General features: G+C 40.4%; 1 protein-coding gene across 3 annotated transcripts in view; it reads left to right on the top strand.

Annotated features, from left to right (window-relative positions):
• Positions 1-21693, top strand: part of arfgef3 (ARFGEF family member 3) — an 85860-nt gene that overhangs the window by 1304 nt on the left and 62863 nt on the right. For all 3 annotated transcript variants that reach the window (XM_038268602.1, XM_038268601.1, XM_038268603.1), the window contains exons 2-5: positions 3569-3620; positions 10870-10951; positions 11040-11180; positions 11285-11353. In XM_038268602.1, the coding sequence (XP_038124530.1) occupies positions 3569-3620; positions 10870-10951; positions 11040-11180; positions 11285-11353 (344 nt within the window). The remainder of the gene's footprint in view (positions 1-3568; positions 3621-10869; positions 10952-11039; positions 11181-11284; positions 11354-21693) is intronic.

Here is a 21693-nt window from a genome sequence, read left to right as displayed (position 1 = left end):
GTCTAAAAGTAGCAGCAGCAGCAACCCAGACTGACAGCTCATTGGCTCATTTGGATCACGTGCAGCCTGGAGCCGGGCGCTCCCCAGGGCTTTACCGTATTAACAGGAGAAGAGGGGCAAGTGAAACCTGCAGGACAGCACCCCTCAAGGACCGACTCTGGGGATACCTGCTTTTATCTGTTCTGCAACACAAGTTCCAATATCAGCAATAAATACTCAAAAATCTGCTTATTTGGAGACTTTAGAAACAAAATGATTCCCCCCATGAGACCAAAGGTCTCTGGTTTATTTCTGTGAGAAATCTAACTGTGAAGAGGAAGGGCAGAAACTGTTAGCATTGACAGCATAGCAGGAGAAAGGTGGGTGACGAGTTCACTGAGACGGCACAGGTTCAGGTTGTGCTGATGGAGGGAGAATCATGTTCCCTTCCACTTTATGCAATATCACAGAAATGCTGTGTAACAGAATCAAGGCGCCTACTGAGCCTGTCTAAACTGGACGCGGCTGGAAGGGCTTACTCAAAGGGGTTTGTGAAAACAGCCTTGGTGAAACCTCAGCAGGACCATAACCCATGACTCCATGCCAAAGGACATCACTTCCAACTGTTTCCAAGAAATGCTGGCTAGGTTAGCAGACATCTGCTCCCTGTGAAAGCTTTTTAGGCAGCAGGTTGTAAAATTAGTAAAAAGAAGGAAATACATCAGCGATGAAATCTCAGAAAAACCAATAAGAGTCAATCACTCTGAGAAATGTTTTAATGTCACTTCAAAAGAATTTAAAATCCTCTTTCTCAGACAAAACTTAGAAAAATTGAGGCCGTCTACAAGAGACCAAACGCCATTTGAGAATTATTGAGTTAAACAAGATATCTGGGAGTTAAACTTGGATCTATTCTGGGTCCTCTGCAGGAAAAGTCACAACGAAGCGGCTGCTACAGACTCCGAATGATGCAGAGGTACAGCTTGGATCGCTTTAGTGCAAAAATAAATCTGGATCCAGAATGGCTTAGTCTCCGGTTAAACCCAGGTTTAAAGCCTTGCAGGGCAGCCTAAAGCCCACTGCCAACATTAAGACCAGTCTTACGTTTACATTTTATCACTGCTGCATTTTAAAAATGCAAATGTCTTGAGAGCTACACTGAACAAAACTTCTTTCTGTAAACACTCTGTGTACAAAATGACAGATGATGATAAAGTCTGTCTAAGCCATAAAAAATACCAGTTCAGGTATTTTATAAAATATGAATCATGAAATTATCTAGATACCAAACTGAACGACTGTTGTTCTCTACATGCACGCATAAATACCTCATCTTATTTTAGTTTGTTTAAAGTAATGGATTATAATTAAAACCGTCTCCGGACCTTTACTGGTTGATGATTTTCTTTATCCGGACCCCGCAGATTTTTTATTGGTTAGCCCTAATCTAATCATTTGATTCAGGTGTGTTGAAACAAAGGCACATCTAAAGGCAGCAGCATACCGGGCCTCAGGAACTGGAAATGCCCGCTGCTGCTTTAGTGGGACCCTAAGAGATCAGTATAAAGACAAAGTTCTGCAAATATTAATAAGCTGAAGCCACACTGGAAAGATAGGTTGGACAAAAACATGTCCTCTGTGATGTGAAAGACTGAAAAAATCAGACAGAACATCACTGCTGATGCTGCTAAAAGACCAGAGGTTGGAGTCTATTGGTTGTACTTCGGTTGGGTCGTGATGAGGAGAAGGTCAGATAAGTTAGGTACTGAGTTTTTCCTTACATCTTCTAGCGCTGGGCAATTAATTGCATTTGCAATATAAGTGCAATTTAACTAAATTCAATTTTTAAATTTCAGAGACACTGATTTTTTTATTTGGACTAGATTTAAAAGTGTAAGACACTAAATTTCTCCTTCCGGCCCGTTACACTGGAAAAAATCAAACTCTAGATAAGTCAGTTTTTCTTAAAATAAGTGAATTTGTTCTTGGATTGAGGAGGTAAAAGATGCATCTTGCCAATGGAACAATTTTAAAGTATAAATGCCAATTTACACTTAAAATAAGAAAACTCAATTGCATTGTCTTATTTCAAGTGCATATTATCTAATTATCTTATTGTACCGATCAAATTAAAGATAAATACACTTGATTTAAGGAATTTTTCACTTATTTCTAGATCGTTTTTCCCGTGTAGATGGTGGTAAAGTGCTGGAAGTTGGTTTGCTGCCACTCAGAAAGGTAGCTGGAGTTGCAACTAGCAGCAGATCAATGCATGCAAGTTGAAATTAACACTATTTTTACACAATGGTTAAGGTAAAGTCATGTAACAATGGAGTCTGGACAAGCAAAAAGTGAAATCCTGGGGTGAAACATCTACACTGGAAGAGATTGAAATCTAGATGTTATTTTTTCTTAAAATAAGTGCATTTGTTCTTAGATTGAGGAGATAAAAGAGACATTTTGCCAATGGAACAAGACAATTTACACTTAAAATAAGAAAACACAATTGCTTTGTCTTATTTCAAGTGCATATTATTTAATTATCCTATTTTAAGAGGGAAAATACTGATTCCATTGGCAAACTATCTCATTTACCTACTCAGATTAAGGATAAACACACTTCATTTAAGACATTTTTACTTATTTCTAGATCATTTTTTCAGTGTATAAGCTTACTGCAAAAATGATCTAGAAATAAGTAAAAATTTCTTAAATCAAGAGCATTTACCCTTAATTTTAGTCGGTAAAATTGCCGATGGAATGAGTATTTTTACTCTTAAAATAAGATAATTAGATATTATGCACCTGTAATAAGACATTTAGTTACTTTTTCTTGTTTTAAGTGTAAATTGTCTTGTTCCATTGGCAAAGTGTCTCACTTACCTCCTCAATTCAAGAAAAAAATGCACTTAGTTTAAGAAAAAATGACTCATTTCCATATTTTGCAGTGATTGGCGTTAGTGTAAAAGAAAATCGAAATAAATCGCAATTTTGGTTAAAAATAATTGTAATTTTGCTCAGCCCTAACATCTTCCTCTGTGGCTCATACTCAGACGCACTCAGGAATGTTTCAGTGTTCTGCTGCAAACACCTTTAACACACAGAGATCAGGATACAGATGAGGAGGACGAGGACACCTGCAGGTTCCTGTAACATGACGACCTGCAGTCACATCCTCGCATTTTTATGTTTCTGCTCAGGAGGTTGTTGGACTTCTTCACTTTACTTTAAAAGTATCTGAGGAAACCTGCAGATTAATAAATCAGACGGCATAGCTTAGTGGAAACAGCTACAGCTTGATTGTTAAAAAGAAATATTTTGCATGTGTTTTCAAACATAAAGCTGCTTTACTTTGCATTCCCAGGTTTTCATTTGTTTTAGTAATTTTATTTCCAGTTATCAGTTTTAAGCAGTTCAGAGTTTCTGCAGCTTTAGCCAAATAATAATAAAACATTCTTCATATTTTCCTGTCTTAAACTTTTTTCTTCTGTCTAAAAAAAAAAAAGTCTAAATATTTAAGTAGTGCTGTTTATCTGTTACAGTTTTTAGTCACATAAATAATCGTTCTTGGTTTTGTTTTTTTTCACAGAAACTCTGGAGTCTCAGAGAGGATCAGCCAAAGTTTCTCCTTCGCAGCTTCGGTAAGTTTATTCATTCATTCTTCATGCATTCGGCTCAGTATTGTTGGTTCATTTTGATTCTTCTCTGCTGCATCCAACCAACATCTGCCAATAAAATAATAATTCTGTCTGTTTAGAGACAACATCATCACTGCAAAAGATTCAAATCTAAATACGTGCATTTTTTCTTCAGACAGAAACAGACTGCAGAGCTTCTACATATCTGGACATTTAGTTTCTGGCATCATTATAGTAAAAAGATTCATAAATCTTTTTAAACAGAGCACAGAGAGAAGTAGGGAGAGCTGCAGATTTGAAGGTGAAACAGATTTACTGGGATATGCAACATGTAATAAAACATATATCCAAGTTTACCAAAAAGTTTACAAGAAAAAAATCTGCTATGCTAAATTTAAAATGCAGCATATCCATATTTTTATGGATGGATGGAATTGAAATTGTACTTCTAGGGATGCATTATCGATTTTTGGCATCAGAAATGGCTGTTAGTCGTTATTTTTTTGTACATTAAGCTTTTTGGGCTCTATATATATATAATGCAATAAAAGGATTGCTTTCCTATTCAACAATAGGAAAACATTCAATAAATATATGTTTGAGCTCATTTTTGGAAAATACAAAAACCTGATGAATGCATCGGGTCGAGTAACAGTAGGCCCCCACCCTTAGAGTGTCCCCACCAACTTTCATCACAAAGTTTCACCCTTGCCCTCATCGCACTCTGCACCAAGATCTTGCCGACAATGAGAAAAGACTGGCAAAGAACGGCACCAACCCTTCCGTTATGACACCCTGAATCGCTGCCGTGATAAATAAAAAGAAGATCTTCCTTCTGACAGCAAAAACCATCAGTCTGCATAAAAAATGATGAGTCATGATGACATCAGCTTAAAGGTGGTCACGGGGAAGACTACCAGGTACTGTGGATTAACAGTATGGTATTATCCCCGACCAGCCGGGGGCCAAACACCACCTCCTTTGTTTTCTAGTGTTAAAGGTGAGAAAGATCTTATCACTCCGATGCACAAATGTCTGTAAAGCTCTGTGAAACAGAAACATGATGGGTCTGAGTTCTGGTAAAGCAGGGGGAGAAGTGAAAACTAGATTATCTGGGAAACTATTGGTGCATCGATTGTGTAAAAGGTGAAAAAGGAACTAACTTTAACCATGAGTTAGTTCATTGGTGACATGAACATCTAAAGAAGGTCTAAATGTTCCATCGTCACGTGGTCACTCTAAAAGAAGTTCACAAACAATCCACTGAACTTTGTTTCCAAGTTTGAAGACGCTTCGCTTCCCATCCAGGAAGCCTTTTCAATTCAAAATGTCAGAAATAGCGTTGAGTTTGAGGCTTCATAGAGTGGACAAAAAAACAACAACCTTGTTTTGGCTCAGAAAACATGCGATTGAACCGGGAAAAACGGGTCTAACCTCTGGGAATGGGGGTCGTTTGGGTTCTTAGTTAGCCTGCAATGCCCCATACCTGTCTATGTTTCTGACAGGTATGGGGCATTGCAGGCTAACTAAGAACCCAAACGACTGCCCATACCTAGATGTTGGACCCGTTAGTCCTGGATGGGAAGAGAAATATCTTCACACTTGGAAACCAAGTCCAGTGGATTGTTTTTTTTTTTTTGGAATGACTATGACCTGGATGACTGAGAATCTTCACCAGCGTCATCACATGGTTTATTGCCTCCGTTCTCTTAGAGTCTACTGGGAAGAGTCTCAGTATTCCAGAAACATTTCTTTGACGGGTTCCTCTGGGTCACAGCTTGCAGAGCTCTAGCCTCGTGAGACCATCCTGATCTCGCGAGCTTTCAAGGTTTCACTCGCAGATCAGTCTGGAGACTCTCCGTTAAAGAAAATTTGGAGCTGTTCACCAAACGAACGTCCAATCAGCGTTGGCTTTGAGGCGGGTTGAGGTGTGACGCAACGAGAAGCGCGACAGTTCAGTCTAAAGAACATGGCGGCTTCAGCCGATGAAACTAGCGTTAGCGTGGCTATCGAGCAAGTTTTATGGGAATTACAGAGTATTTCTTCACTGAAAGAAGAGCAAAACACTGCTCTGGAGGCTTTTCTCAGAGGAAAAGAGGTTTCTGCTCTTCTCCAGACTGGTTTCAGCAAGAGTAGCCTGGCTTGTGGTTGTGTTTTCGTCGTCGCTCTGTTAGTACTTCATATGCTTCGTTGATCTGATTGGTTTATTTGGCCCGTCTATCACCAACATAGGCCAATCAGCTAACCAGTATTTTCGCCCCTTCCCAAAATTACTTCAAAGGAAGGTTTCCAGATGGTTATGTGGAGCAAATCCATCTGGCGGAGTCAGGTTAGCAGAGCTCTGGGTCTCCTGCATCTTTCAACTGTTCTGGTCTGATTTGAATGGATTTAAATGATCCAGGTGTTAATCAGCTGCTGATGCAAATATTGAACATAGCAGTGAAATAAAACCAGAGACGGTTTTCTGATCTCCTCCCAAACATTAGAGGAAATTTTGCAAACAGGAATCAGTTTAGATATCTGTATAGTGACTGAATATATATAAAAAAGAATATTTTTAGTAGATGATGCTAACTCGTCCGTCCAAAACTGCTTTATAACTTCCTCCTTTACTTCATGGATGCACCTTTACCACAGGTAGATTAATGGGGAAATATTTCCACCATCTGGATATTGAAAAAAAGAACAGTGAAAACATAACTGCCAGTTTTCTGTTTGAATGTTTTAGATCTTAACAAAGACAGTGTTTGGAGGTATGATATTTTTAATTCAACAATATGAAGCTCAGTGTTTTAGAGGATGTGCAGTCATTTACAAACTCAACACAAAAGCTGAGAAAACGCATCATTTGCTAGAAGTTTAAGAGTTTAAAAAGCTCTGCTGTGAGCCAATCTGGAGCCATACGTTCTGTCATGCAAAGGATTGTGGGATGCCGTATGGCTCCTCATGCCAGCTAGGAACGTTCAGAGCTCTTTATGCTACAGTAACTGAATTAATGCTAGGAAGCATCCTGCTGCCAGGATGAGTGAGCTTAGGAGAACGGGTGTGTGGGAGAGGAGGAAGCTGGAGATCTGCTGTGGTTCTATTCAGTTTATTTCTATAGCTCCAATTCACATCATGTCATCTCAGGTCACTTTCCAGTTCATCAGATCATCCAGTCAGATTGATTCAAAGTTTTCTATCTAAGGAAAACCAGCTGATTGCATCGACTCATTGACTCTTCAGCAATCCCTCACACTAAGCATGCTTGTAGCGACAGTGGAGAGGAAAAACTCCCTTTGAACAGGAAGAAACCTCCAGCAGAACCAGGCTCAGTGTGAGCGGCCATCTGCTGAGGCCCACTGGGGTTCAAGGAGACAGAAGCAGACATAGAAAAAGAAGCATAGATACAAAAGGCAACTGTCAACCAGCTCCACAGGCGGCCCCGTCCAGGAAACACACAGCCAGGCAGACGAGCTCCGAGCCAGCTCCCATGTCAGAGGATGAAGAGAGCACATCCAGTTAGTCACAGTCAGAGAAACAGGACTACACTGGAAAACAGGCCAAGCTCCAACATCTAGAAACAAAGGTGTTGATGGCAGCAGCACAGCTGATATTTCTCTCCAGGATGGAGTCACAGCCAAACAGGAACAGACCAGATGAAGCTACTATGAGAAAAAGCAGAGAGAGCAGAACGTTAGAGATTGAACTAACAGATTCTGCAGAGTGGGAGAATAGAGATAGAATGAAGCAGAATGATGAAAAAGGGGTCCCTATGTCCTCCAGCAGTCTAAGCCTATAGCAGCATAACTATAGAGATAGCTCAGGATAACCTGAGCCACTCTAACTAGAAGCTTTATCAAAAAGGAAAGTTTTAAGCCTAGCCTTAAAAGTAGACAGGGTGTCTGCCTCACGGACTAAAACTGGTAGTTGGTTCCACAGGAGAGGAGCCTGATAACACATCTAGGTGATGGAAGATTCACTAATCTGAATCATTCATTTTAGCTTTTCTTGTTTTATCAAAATTAGATAAAATATTCATTTTCATTTTGATGTAGTTCTGGATGCCGACATTGAAGCAGCTTGATCATCTGATTCATCTAATTGTGACGATTCTTTGTTTTCTAGACGTTTCTGCCAGTTTTATCTGTGATGTCTTTCTCTCTATGCGTCGCCTCTCCTTCTCATTTTCCCGTGGCTCAGTTTTCTCTTTCTTCAGGCTCATAAATAGACTGTGAAGTGATTGAAGCGTTCTGCACTCTGAGGCTCCCTGCAGCCCATTTGAAGGCGTGGAGCTGAGGTGGTTCAGAGGCGACTGAAAGCCCAGAATCCATCAGCAGCAAACAGACTCAATCAACCACAAAGAAAGACGCAGTTTAAGAAACTGGAACAAATGCAGAGAGACGAAGAGTCACTGAAGATGAAGAGGAGGCAGTTTTTTGTTTTAGACACATTCTTACATCACTCACCCAGTGATGAACTACATAAACCTATAGAAAAGGTTTTTGTTGATTTCATTTTGTTAAAATGTGGAGCTGGGAGACGTTCTGGCCACTGAGTTTGTTTAAGATAAATAATGATTACTCAGTTTATGATTTAGGGGGATAAAACTGTGAAAGAATAAATGGTGGTTTAAATTTTGGAAGGCCCAACAAAGCAGAAAACATGGACATTTAAACAGGCAAACTGGTTCACCTAACGACCCCCTTTCAGAGACATAGACAGGTATGGGGCATTGCAGGCTAACAAAGAAGCCAAACGACCCCCATTCCAAAGGGGGGGACCCTTTCATCCGTTTCTATTTGCATGTTTTCTAAACTAAAACCAGGCTTTGTTGGGCTGCTGGATAAAACCTGGAACTAAACGCTATTTCTGACATTTGGAATTAAAAATCTTCCTGGATGGAAGAGAAACGTCTTCAAAGTTGGAAACAAAGTCCAGTGGATTGATTTTTATTTTTACTTTTTTGGAATCACAGCTTCCACCTTTTTCAGGAGATATTTTCTATTTTCTTTTTCTGTTTTTATTGGTTTATCATTCTGGCCTCCTTTTGGTAGATAATGTTTTTTTTAGTGAAGTTATGATTCTCTTCTGTCCCATGAAAAAATATACAATTTCTTATAAAGAATAAAAAAATAAATCTTTACTAATATTCTTTGGAGCCTTATATTGGTCAACAGGAAAAATCTGATGTTCTCCAAGAAGAAATGAAGAATATATATATTTTTTTATTTTTTTGTTTGATTTTATTTAGATTACACATTTAAATGTGTTTACCATGACTTATTCTAATAATATTAGGCACATTTTTATTTTATTTGAGGCAGAGGTTGGGAGGAGATTTAAATGGTTCATTTATGTCGACATTCAGTAGAAATTAAATCCGATGACAGAAATAAACTGATTGATTTTTTTCCTCCTCTTACCTCATCCCACCATGAAGCTTCCTGTGACTCAGCAGACAGTTAAATGGGAAAAATCAAAGGTCAAATACAGGTGCTGGTCATAAAATTAGAATATCATGAAAAAGTAGATTGATTTCAGTAATTCCATTTAAAAAGTGAAACTTGTATATTATATTCATACATTACATACAAACTCATATATTTCAGATGTTTATTTTGTTTAATTTTGATGATTACAAATGACAACAAATGAAAATCTCAAATTCATCATATCAGAAAATTAGAATATTACTGAAGACCAATAAAAACAAAGGATTTATAGAAATGTTGGCCAACTGAAAAGTATGAACATGAAAAGTATGAGCATGTACAGCACTCAGTATTTAGTTGGGCCTCCTTTGGCCTGTATTACTGCAGCAATGCGGCGTGGCATGGAGTCGATCAGTCTGTGGCACTGCTCAGGTGTTATGATAGCCCAGGTTGCTCTAATAGTGGCTTTTAGCTCTTCTGAATTGTTGGGTCTGGTGTATTGCATCTTCTTCTTCACAATACCCCATAGATTTTCTATGGGGTTAAGGTCAGGAGAGTTTGCTGGCCAATTAAGAACAGGGATACCATGGTCCTTCAACCAGGTACTGGTAGCTTTGGCACTGTGTGCAGGTGCCAAGTCCTGTTGGAAAATGAAATCTGCATCTCCAAAAAGTTGGTCAGCTGCAGGAAGCATGAAGTGCTCTAAAACTTCCTGGTATGTGGCTGCGTTGACCCTGGACCTCAGAAAACACAATGGACCAACACCAGCAGATGACATGGCACCCCAAACCATCACTGACTGTGGAAACTTTACACTGGACTTCAAGCAACGTGGATGAAGTGCCTCTCTTCTTTTCCTCCAGACTCTGGGACCTTGATTTCCAAAGGAAATGCAAAATTTACTTTCATCAGAGAACATGACTTTGGACCACTCACCAGCAGTCCAGTCCTGTTTCTCTTTAGCCCAGGCAAGACGCTTCTGACGCTGTCTGTGGTTCAAGAGTGGCTTGACACAAGGAATGCGACAGCAGAAACCCATGTCTTTCATACGTCTGTGTGTGGTGGTTCTTGAAGCACTCACTCCAGCTGCAGTCCACTCTTTGTGAATCTCCCCCACATTTTTGAAGGGGTTTTGTTTCACAATCCTCTCCAGGGTGCGGTTATCTCTCTTGCTTGTACACTTTTTTCGACCACATCTTTTCCTTCCCTTCGCCTCTCTATTAATGTGCTTGGACACTGAGCTCTGTGAACAGCCAGCCTCTTTAGCGATGACCTTTTGTGTCTTGCCCTCCTTGTGCAAGGTGTCGATGGTCGTCTTTTGGACAACTGTCATGTCAGCAGTCTTCCCCATGATTGTGTAGCCTATAGAACTAGACTGAAAGACCATTTAAAGGCTTTTGCAGGTGGTTTGAGTTAATTAGCTGATTAGAGTGTGGCACCAGGGGCCATCAATTTTGAACCTTTTCACAATATTCTAATTTTCTGATATGATGAATTTGAGATTTTCATTTGTTGTCATTTGTAATCATCAAAATTAAACAAAATAAACATCTGAAATATATGAGTTTGTATGTAATGTATGAATATAATATACAAGTTTCACTTTTTAAATGGAATTACTGAAATCAATCTACTTTTTCATGATATTCTAATTTTATGACCAGCACCTGTAAAGCTGGAATCTAATTTCTCATGGAGATAAAAAGCAGCAGCTTCAGACGGATCCAGAATTGTATTTGTCGCATCATCTTCCCTGCTTGGACTCTTTCCTGTTAGATACTTGTGTATCGGTGCATCTGTGCTTCATTAATATTCATTTTTTCTGTTCCTGAATGCAGAGAGCGCTGCCTGCTGCCGCTGCAGATGGCTCTGGAGTCCAAAAACACCAAACTGGGACAGACGGCGCTCTCTGGCATGCAGGTAGCTGGAGATAAACATGTTTGATCTTCACCACCTGACTCTGTCTGATTCGGCCTAATAAGTGAATTCTGCTCCCGTCCGCCATCAGAGGTTCCTGTGTGACGACAGGTTTGTGGGCAGTGTCGGCTCGGAGGTGGAGGTTCTGGAGAAACAGCTGCTCAGCCAGATGTTGGAGGCCATCAGAGTGACTCCGTCTCTGCATGAGGACCTGCAGGTGGAGGTCATGAAGGTGAGGAGTAACGAACGGCTCAATTCTGCTAAAAGGCAGAAGAAGAAGCATTGACCTCTGACCTTCTCCTGCAGAGCATCTGAAGCGTTTATCTCTGTTTGCAGGTCCTGCTCTGCATCACCTACTCTCCCAACTTTGACATCAATGGAGACTCCATCCTGAAGATCGCTCAGGTGAAACATGCATCTCTAGTTTTTTGACTGGATGATATTTTGAGGAAATTTTAGTCCTTCACTGTTTGCCCCAAGTGGGCCCAGAGCGCACGGAGGGGTAGCACCACCCCCCAAAATGAAAAAAAAAATGAAATTATAAATTCTGTACTTTTCCATCTTTTAACCCTTTTTTAAAAACCCAACATTCTCAAACAAAAGGATAACATCCACCGTTTGCTCGGTGCAGGCCAAGGCCAAGCTTTACGTCACATAACCAGACAGAGTTGGATCAGAAGCTAGCCTAGCGTATCACATTGTTTTTGCAAAGACAAACTGTGAAGCTAGATGCATTATAAAAAACAAACAAACACAAAATTGAGATTTAATTAGTGTTGCACCGATACTGATACCAGTATCATGCAGGGCTCCGATCCAGCACTAAAATAGTGTTATCAGTCTCGGCGAGTACCAACCAGTAGGGCATTGTTACCATTCTGAGAGCCAAAAGTTTCTTCAACTATTGTCACCCATTCCAGGTCGGCAATAAAAGGTTCTACTGGATTCACTTTGTTTTAGTCTTTTTCCTGCTTCACAAAGGAAGGCAGCAGCTTGACATGAAGCAACGATGGTGATTATTTTACATCCAAGTAGTCTGCAGTTCTTCATAGATACACACATTAATTTCAAACAGATGGTATTGGCTGATACTGCACAGCCAGGTATCTAGGAACCAAAAGATGGCATCGCTGCAACACTAGATGTAACTCATCAGCCACAAGAATACTAAATCTTTACTGAGGAACACTAAGATGCAATTTATAAAATAAAATGCTTTCAGGACTATTTGTGTTTTATAATTTTTATAATTGGTTTTGCTTTTGGAAAATAAAATCTGATTAATGGGCATCTAATGTTTTCCTTTAATGCCGGGCCTGGCACCAGGTCACGACCCTGCTGGGTCAGGCTGCTCAGATATGTTACTTATATCCTCCTCAGTTCAGCTTTAGAGCTATAAAAGCTAATTGTTTTACAGACTCTAATGTCCTGGTTAGCTAAGCTTCTAGAAGTGATCTGTTGCTTGTATATATATATATATATATATATATATATATATATATATATATATATATATATATATATATATATATATATATATATAAAAAGAAAAGTGAATGGGCAATGGATTACAGATGCAAAATTGGTTTAAAACACCCCACATCTGTGAGGAATGTATGTATGCTACTGGCCATTCAGTGCATTAGGGTGGGCCTTAAAAAAAGATGAAGTTCTAAGCCATGATGCAAAAATAACAAGTTATTAACAATAAACAACAATTATCATCTGAAATATTATTTATAGTAGAATATTATAAATATTATTTAGAATTAGCATTTGAGTGTGTCAAAATGCTACACTACTAAAACAGTTAAATATTGTTATTTTTTTTTTTTCAGGAACAATACAACAAAAATATAAAAGTGGCACATTGTAATTAGATTACAGTAAGTTCAGCAGAGTTAGATCCTTTTACAAATTCAAAAAAATATGTCCAAATCCGGCTTGTTTTATCCTGATTGTCGTGAATTTTTGATAACAGTCTCTCATATGAAGCAGTTTCTGTCATCATTTTAATCCAGTCTGATGTTTGTGGCTTGTGGGGGCTTTTCCATATTCGTAAAATTAGACGTGCAGCAACAAGAAAACCAGTCACAGCAAACTTGTAAGTGTCCATAGTGAACCCAGGAGGTATAAAACATTTACTGCCAAGCAAACACATTTGTGGTGATGCTGGGATAGGTAAACCAATACATCTTTCCAGATATTTTACAACCTCTGTCCAAAATGGAGCCACCAGGGGGCACTCCCAGAATACATGAATGTATGTGCCAATATCACCATTGCATTTCCAACAGGTGTTCTTCTGTAATAAACCCATTTTAAATAATCTGGATGGTGTAAAATAAAATCTATGAATAATTTTGTAGTGAATAAATTTGCTTCTTGCATCCCTGGTGGCCCATCCTACATTAGAAACAACATTTTCCCACATATCTTGCATAATATTAATATTAAGATCTTTTTGCCAGCTCAGTCTTAAACCTTCACATATTGCACCTTGGTCACCTAAAAGCTTCTTGTAATACATTGATGCAGTTTGGAAATTTTTTGGTAAGTTTAGCCAGGCCTGTAATGGGTTTTCTCCCTGTATATTGCTCAACTCAAAAACTGAACCTACACTACTTCTTATTTGTAAATATTTCCAGAAATCCCCTTTATCTGTAAGATTAAAGGTGTCTCTCAGCATTGCAAATGACATGAAATTGTTATCTCTGTACAAATCCTCAATCTTCTGGACCCCTCCTATTAACCATTTCTTCCAATAAACAGGAGATTCCCCAATACGCACTACTGGGTTGTTCCAAACTGAGGAGTAAGTCTGTTTATATGAGGAGATGCCCAATATTTTGTGAGCCTTATTCCATGCCCATTTAGAATGTTGTATAATTGGGTTATATTGTAGTTCACCTTCAGGCTTATGAGAAAGCAGCTGGATGACTTCAAAAGGAGTTGTTAATGCCCTTTCAACTTTAACCCATCCCTTATCCAAGTCTTGCTTTTTCCAATGCCTGGATAATTTATTCAATTCAAATGCAATATTGTATAATTCTAAATCTGGGAGTGCCATCCCTCCTGTCCCTCTCAGAGCCGAAAGTTTTTTAAGACCAATTCTCGGTTTCTTCCCATTCCATAAAAATGTTTTGATTAGCTCATTATATTTCTTATACCAGGTGTTACTAATAATCAGGGGTACCATCATTGAAATATAATTCAATTGTGGGGCAACCAGCATCTTAATGGTATTAACTTTACCCCACAAAGTAATATTTAATAGTTTCCATTTATCTATATTATTTTTTAAGTTATGGAGCAGTGGTTCTATATTGATTGAGATTATATTATTCAACTCCGGGCTTAATTTAATGCCAAGGTATTTCATACCAACAGGGGTCCATCTAAATTGGAACTGTGAGAGGTGAGTTTGGAAACAGTTCTTTGAGACTGGCATGGCCTCAGACTTCTGCCAGTTGATTAAGTACCCTGATAACCTTGAAAAATGTTCAATTGTTGACAAAACCTCTGGGACTGAAGTGGAAGGATCCCTAATAAGAAGTAGAATATCATCAGCATACAGGAACATTTTATGTTCTTCTGAGTCCTGCACCACACCTTTGATATTTTCATTATTTCTGATTGCCGCAGCTAAGGGCTCCAAAAAGAGGGTGAACAGAAGGGGACTCAATGGGTCTCCTTGTTTTGTCCCGCGTTGTAGTTTGAAAAAAGGTGAAACTAACCCATTTGTTGACACAGCGGCTCTAGGGTCTGCATAGATCACACTAACCCATTTGATTAAGCCTTCCCCAAATCCAAATGCTTTCAGAGTGTATTGGAGGAAGCTCCATTCTACCCTGTCAAAGGCCTTATGGGCATCCAACGACAGGGCCACTACTGGAGTGTCATTATTGCGATTTTGCCACATGAGGTGCAGGAGTCTTCGGACATTATCTGATGATGTCCTTCCCTTCACAAATCCCACCTGGTCCATATGAATTAGGTGTGGCAATATATTTTCCATTCTAATTGCAATGACTTTTGTCAGAATTTTACAGTCTACATTTATAAGACTCACCGGTCTAAAACTGCCGGGATCCATAGGATCCTTATCTTTTTTATGTATTAAGGAAATTAGGGCTTCATTAAAAGTGTCCGGCATTTTCCCCAAATCAAGTGATTCTTTGAAGACCTCCGTCAAAATTGGAGCCAGTTTGTCTGCAAATTTTTTATAATACTCCGATGGGAACCCATCCACTCCTGGCGACTTCGATGGTCTCATGAGAGAAATTGCCTTTTTTACTTCCTCTACTGTTATAGGGCTATCCAAATATGTTTGTTGATCAATTGTCAGTTTAGGCAAGTCAAATTTTGAAAAAAACCTGTCACACTCTTCAAGATCATGTTTTACCTGTGATTCATAAAGTTTGTTATAGAATTTAAAGAAAACATCATTAATATCACCAGTACTGGTCTTTGGAATTCCTGATTCATCTTTTATGGCTGGTATTGTAAAATTAGCCTCTTTCCTTTTAAGCTGTCTTGCCAAGAGTTTTCCAGCTTTCTCGCCACTCTCATAAAAGTTGGTGTTTAATCTAAATAAAGCATATTCGACTTTTTTGTTATATATGTCGTTTATCTGTAGTTTTAGATCACAAATTTGTCTTAACAGTATCTCATCATAACATTCTGATAGCCTTTTTTCCAAAGTCTTTAGCTCAGTTTCTATTGTATTTATTCTTTGCATTTGTTCTTTCTTTTTTTTTGATGCATATGCAATCAATTTCCCTCGTATATAGGCCTTTGATGCCTCCCAAACAGTACCCACCCTTTCTGTTGAACCCATATTCAACTCAAAGAAATTATCAAGCTCCTGTTCCAAGTACTTACATAGTTCAGTATCATGTAATAAAGACACATTAAGTCTCCACCTACTCTTTTTGATCAAATCTGGTTCCAAAATCAAACCCAAGTGTACGGTGGCATGATCTGTCAGTGCAATTGGTCCTATTGAACAGTCTGAAACATCTTGCACCAAGTTATTGCTGATTAGGAAGTAATCAATTCTGGAATGAGATTTATGCCTATGAGAATAAAATGTATACTCTCGTTCTTTAGGGTTAATCACCCGCCAAATATCTACCAAGTTGAGATCTTTCATCATTAACTCAATAGCCATTCTGTCCTTGGGCTCGACCCTAGAATACGTAGTTTTATCCAAGACCCCATCCACGACCTGGTTATAATCTCCCGCAATTATTGATTTGCTTGTAGATATGTCCCCAATCATTTTGTTTATGTAATGGAAAAAATCTGCATCCTCTTGATTTGGTCCATAAATGTTGCATAGGTTAACCTTCACACCATTGATTACAGCTTCTAAGCATATTACTCTGCCATCAGAGTCTTTGTGCTCTTTTGAAACAGTAAGATTTAGTTTTTTATGCACTAAAATAGCAACTCCGTGTTTTTTATTAGCGTAGGAGCTATGAAACACCTGCCCCACCCAGTCCCTTTTTAATCTACTTACTTCTGAGTCTAATAAATGTGTTTCTTGTATAAATGCTAATTGAGCTTGTTGGGATTTAATATATGTCAAACATTTCTTAAGCTTTATTGGGTTTTGCAGCCCATTCACGTTCCAGGATATTATTCTTAAACAGTTAGCCATGTCTACCTCTGTGACTTGGTGAAAGTTCTGCTGTTAAATGAAACAACTGTGCCAAAACAAAAACATCCTCTGATGTAAAACCCACATCAGGAAAAATGAACTGAAATAAACACCTGAACACAAAAAAACCCTCCCTCCCCCTCCCTCTCACATAAGAGAAATCCCTCCCATAAACACGGCCCATGAGACACACGAATGATCGCCCAATTGGCCCCCATCCTCCCCTTTTGTCTCTTCTAAACAACACAACTGGTACCATGACAAATAAAATATCCAATATGTGTGTTACCCAAACAATATAATCATAATCCTAACGAAATAGTAAATTACTGGCAAAACTAATAACTTAAATTCTTTCTTTCAATACAGAACCGTATTTGAAGCAATCACCAACAAAATCTACATTTTAACCGGTTTTTACTCACTGTCTGTCATTTAGTCCATAAACCACATCATTCTTGGTGCTCCTCCTCTTCATTTTGAGTGTTGCTTAGAAAGGCCAAGGCTTTACGGTGATCGGTGAATCTCATCCTCTTGCCTTCCCACGTGAAGCGTAGCTCAGCCGGATACGCCAGCGTGAAGCGCACATCCAGCTCGTGTAGTCTCCTCCGTGCGTCTGTAAACTTCTTTCGCTTCTCCGCTGTCTCTCTCGTCATGTCAGGGAAGAACGACAGCCTGCAGCCTCTCCACACGATGACCTCTTTCTTTTTGTACTTCTCCCTTGCCGCGTCCAACACCCGTTCACGTTCAAGGAAACTTAAAAACCGCATCACGATGGGTCTGGGCGGTCTGTCCTCGTCAGGGACTGGTCCAGCGGTGCGGTGGACCCGTTGTAGCTGTGTGCGGTCAAGCTCAACACCGAGCGCCTCAGAGATGATCTGTCTCACACATTCGTCCAGTTTTCCGCCCTCAGACTTCTCCTTCAGGCCAATTAAGCGCAGGTTCTGTCTCCTGTCACGATTAGCGGCGTCTTCAATAGCCTGGTGAAGCTCCTCGCACTTTTTAGCACTTTTTTCTGCAGACGTGCATAACTTGACATTCTCGTCTTCTAGCTGCGAGATGCGGCTTTCCGCTTCATCCAGACGTAGCATAATCTGGTCAACGTCATTTCGTAGCTCTTTGTTAGCTTCTTTTACCTCATTCACCTCTTCTTGCAGAGTTGTCAACAGCTGCCCAACTTTTCCCATTTCCTCCGTGGCTTTCTTGAGAGATTGTTGCATTTCAAGCAGCACACTTGCCTCTGTGGTTTGGCTAGCTGGTTTAGCATTAGCCCCGCTAGTTGTAGCATTAGCACCATGCTTGGCAGACGATGTTCTAGTCGTCATTGCCTCAAAACGGCTGACTGTCCGGCACCGAAACACCTATTGTACCTAAAGACTGAGTATTTGTCAGAAGAGACCGGATTTAAATGCCGGATTTAGATCAAATTGAGGGCTTTGATGAGCAGCTCCAATTCAGGCGACCATCTTGTTCGGTGCTCCCACGTGACCCCCCTAAAACAGTTAAATATTAACAATAAAACCTAGAGGAACTTGTCATTTGTACCTGGTTGGTAGGTGGGTGGGTTAAGGTTATTCTCGGCCTTTAGCTTTAACCGTGCTATAAAGTTCAAACATGTTTTTATACATGGAAATCTTCAGGTCTTCAGACCTGCAGCTGTTGGACCTCAGATGTTACCAAATTCTTACGTATTAATCAAACTGTTCCTAATTTATAATCTTAATCTCTGCCTGTTTCTTGTTCAGATGCTAAATATTGTGTGACTCATTGTTAGTGATCCTGATGAATGCTCCTCTGTGTTTGTCTGGGAGTGTTTCTGTCTGACGTCCCTTCATTCTGCAGCAGCTGCAGGAACCAGGAGATGTTTGCTGCCATTATCGCCTCATAAAACCTTTTCATGCTGATGTGTTAATGCATTCAGAGCCACCGGGCCCGGCCATCTGCTGGGAGACGCGGTATCTGGTTCTGTTTGGTCATAACTCAGAGCGCCGGTGAATGCTATCAGCAGATCTCCATTAAACCCAACAGAAGAAAGCAGCCATGATTGAGCCATTCATTAACCATCAAGACATTTTTACATCTTAGCTTTATTAACTGATTAGAGTTTATGTGAATGAAACAGATCAAATACTATGACATATGCTTATACGGTGCCTGAGTTGCATTATCTCTCCATGTGTGAGTCAGGTTTTTCCTCCCACAGTCCAGTGAAGTGTTGGCTTATTTGCTTTATCTTTATATTGCCTGAGGTGTGTGTGTGCATGGCTGTTTGCTCAGTGTTCGGGGCTGCGAAGGACTGATCTGACTGGAGATAGAGATGGCTAACAGCTGCCCTGTGACCATGCAAGGTTGACTGGGTAGAAATAATGTGTGAAATGCTCCTCAGACACCTTTCCTGGGTTCATGGTACTCTGCTCGTCCATCCGTCCATTCAGAAATATTACAACCTCCACTCCAAACTGAGAAAAAGGGGAAATCGTGACCTGAAACACACAAGGTGACCCTGAATGGGCAGAAAAACCTGCTAGAGATGAGATCTTCAGTCCTAGTCTTAAGGGAGCATCCATCCATCCATCCATCCATCCATCCATCCATCCATCCATCCATCCATCCATCCATCCATCCATCCATCCATCCATCCATCCATCCATCCATCCATCCATCAGCAGTCTAAGCCAAGATGCCCAGACTTCCTGATCCATGCACACTTCCTCCAGCTGCTCTGGGGGGCCCCCCGAGGCGACACCAGGGCAGCTCAGAGACATGGTCCCTCCAGCGTGTCCTGGGCCTTCCACCAGGCCTCCTCCCTATAATGCCTGGAACACCTCCAGAGGGAGGCGACCAGGAGGCATCTGGAACAGATGCCTGAGCCTCCTCAGCTGGCTCCTTTCGACGTGAAGGGGTAATGACTCTACTCTGAGCTCCTCCCGGGTAACTAAGCTCCTCACCTGATCTCGAAAGCTGCGCCCTGCCACCCTGGGAAGGAAACTCCTTCCGGCCGCTCGTATTTCCGATCTTGTCCTTTCGGTCATTACCCAGATCTCATGACCATAGGTGAGGGTGGGAACGTAGATCAATTGGCAAATTGAGAACTTTGTCCCCCGACTCAGTTCCCTCTTCACCACGACAGTCAGATACAGCGACCGCCTCACTGCTGATGCCGCACCGATCCTTCTATCGATCACACGCTCCATCCATCCATCCATCCATCATTCATCATTCATCCATCCATCCATCCCTCCCTCGCACGTGAACAAGTATCTGAGATTCTTCAACTCCTCCTCTTGGGACAAGGACTGTCCACCGACCTGAAGAGGGGAGTCCACCTTTCTCTGGTGGCCTTGAGGGAACATTTCCTGCATTTTTAGATGTTTCTTTGCTTTCAAACATAAACCTAAGACTATGTTCACATGGCAAGACTTGATGCTCAGTTCAGATTTTTTTGTCAAATCTGAGGGACCTTTGTTAGATATTAATGACATTCAGGTCAGATGAGTGCGACCTGGCTGTTCAGACAGGCTGCATCTGAAACTGTATCGGATTCAGGACCACATGGCGAAGTGGCCTGAGCTGCATTGGCAAAGATTATATCTGTGTTGTTCAGTCATGAAAAGATCAGATCCAGGTCGCATATGAGCAAAAAAATCGCTTCAGGCTGCTGTGTGAACGTAGCCTTAATGGTTAATGATAGACTGGGTCCTCCTAAAGAGCTTCTACGACTCTGTTGTGGCATCAGCCATCTTCTATGGAGCCGTCTGTTGGAGCAGTGGCTCATCTGTAGCTGAGAGGAAGCGTGCTGGATCAGCTGATCAGGAAGGCCAGCTCTGATTGGCTGCCCTCTGGACTCAGTGCAGGAGGTGGGAAACAAAAGGATCTTAACTAAATGATCATCTCTGGTGGATAATGTTTCCCCCCCCATGCACGAAGCTAGTGCTGAACTGGACAGCTCCTTCAGTGACAGACAGCTGCACCTTAAATGCACCAGGGAGCGTTATCACAGATCCTTCCTCCCAGCAGCTGGAAGACTCTAGAACCACCACTGTTCCCAGTAACCTCAACCAGTTCTTCCATTCATGCTGATTCTGCTCAGTTTCTACCTTGGTAGAAACATCTCTGATGTTGCTGCTATTTTCAAATATCCATAACTGTAAAAATGTCCATAACTGCATATTGGTTATTTATTCTCCAGGTTCACAGTATTTATATTGTTAAAACACTTTACAGTATTTTATCTTCTATCTTTTAACTCTTCGCTATTATGTTTTTCTTATATATTTTTATGGCCCACATTTGTGTGACCATTTTTTTTTTCTATAATATTTTTGCTGCTGTAAACAGCAGAAATTCCCCATTATGGGACAATAAAGTGATTTTCTTTTCTATTCGATTCGACTAATAGGCCTCTGATGGCTGCTGAGGTTATGTAATAATTTGATTCAGGTGTCTCGATGCTGAGATGCATTAAAAGAAAGAAACGTGTAATAAAGTGGGTCCTGATGAACCGGGGTTGAAGAGTCCTGTGTCACAGTCAGACTTTGTGGCAAAGCTCTTTTTTTATACCTGCCCTGCAGAAATCCAGACTTAGTGGAGCTGTGAGGTTCATTGATCGGTTGTAAAATAACCCGGCAGCTGCAGAAGCATTAAATCTGAGACTAATTAGCAATTTCCAGTCTTTGTTGAGCTCAGCACCAATGAGTCGTTTGCTCTCTGTGACTCAGCAGGTGGTTTCTGCTGCATCCGTTCAGATAGATCATCTACTACCTCTAAACCTCTGCTGGCTCTGGGTTCTGCAAACCTTCAGCTTCCAAGAAGCTCTCTAAAGTAGAAATTATCTCTTAGATTGGAACATGAAGGGGTCTATTGGCAAATGTTGCTCTTAGTTTAAAGTAAAGCTTCTGAAATTCCTGCAGAAAATTATTTCAGGTCTGGATCTGGTTCATGTTTTAAAACAGTCCAATAAAAAAGACATGCATCTCCAGTAACGTGTTTTTGTCTTTGTCTTTATGCACTTAATGATAGATTCAACTTAAACAAAATAGTAGGAGATAGGGGTTCTATTTCATATAAAATGAATAAAATG

Source organism: Cyprinodon tularosa, unplaced genomic scaffold (assembly GCF_016077235.1).
Source record: "Cyprinodon tularosa strain WSP-4 unplaced genomic scaffold, ASM1607723v1 ctg704, whole genome shotgun sequence".
NCBI lineage: Eukaryota > Metazoa > Chordata > Actinopteri > Cyprinodontiformes > Cyprinodontidae > Cyprinodon > Cyprinodon tularosa.
The sequence above is the reverse complement of the archived record's forward strand: the minus strand, read 5'-3'. Positions and strand labels throughout refer to the sequence as shown.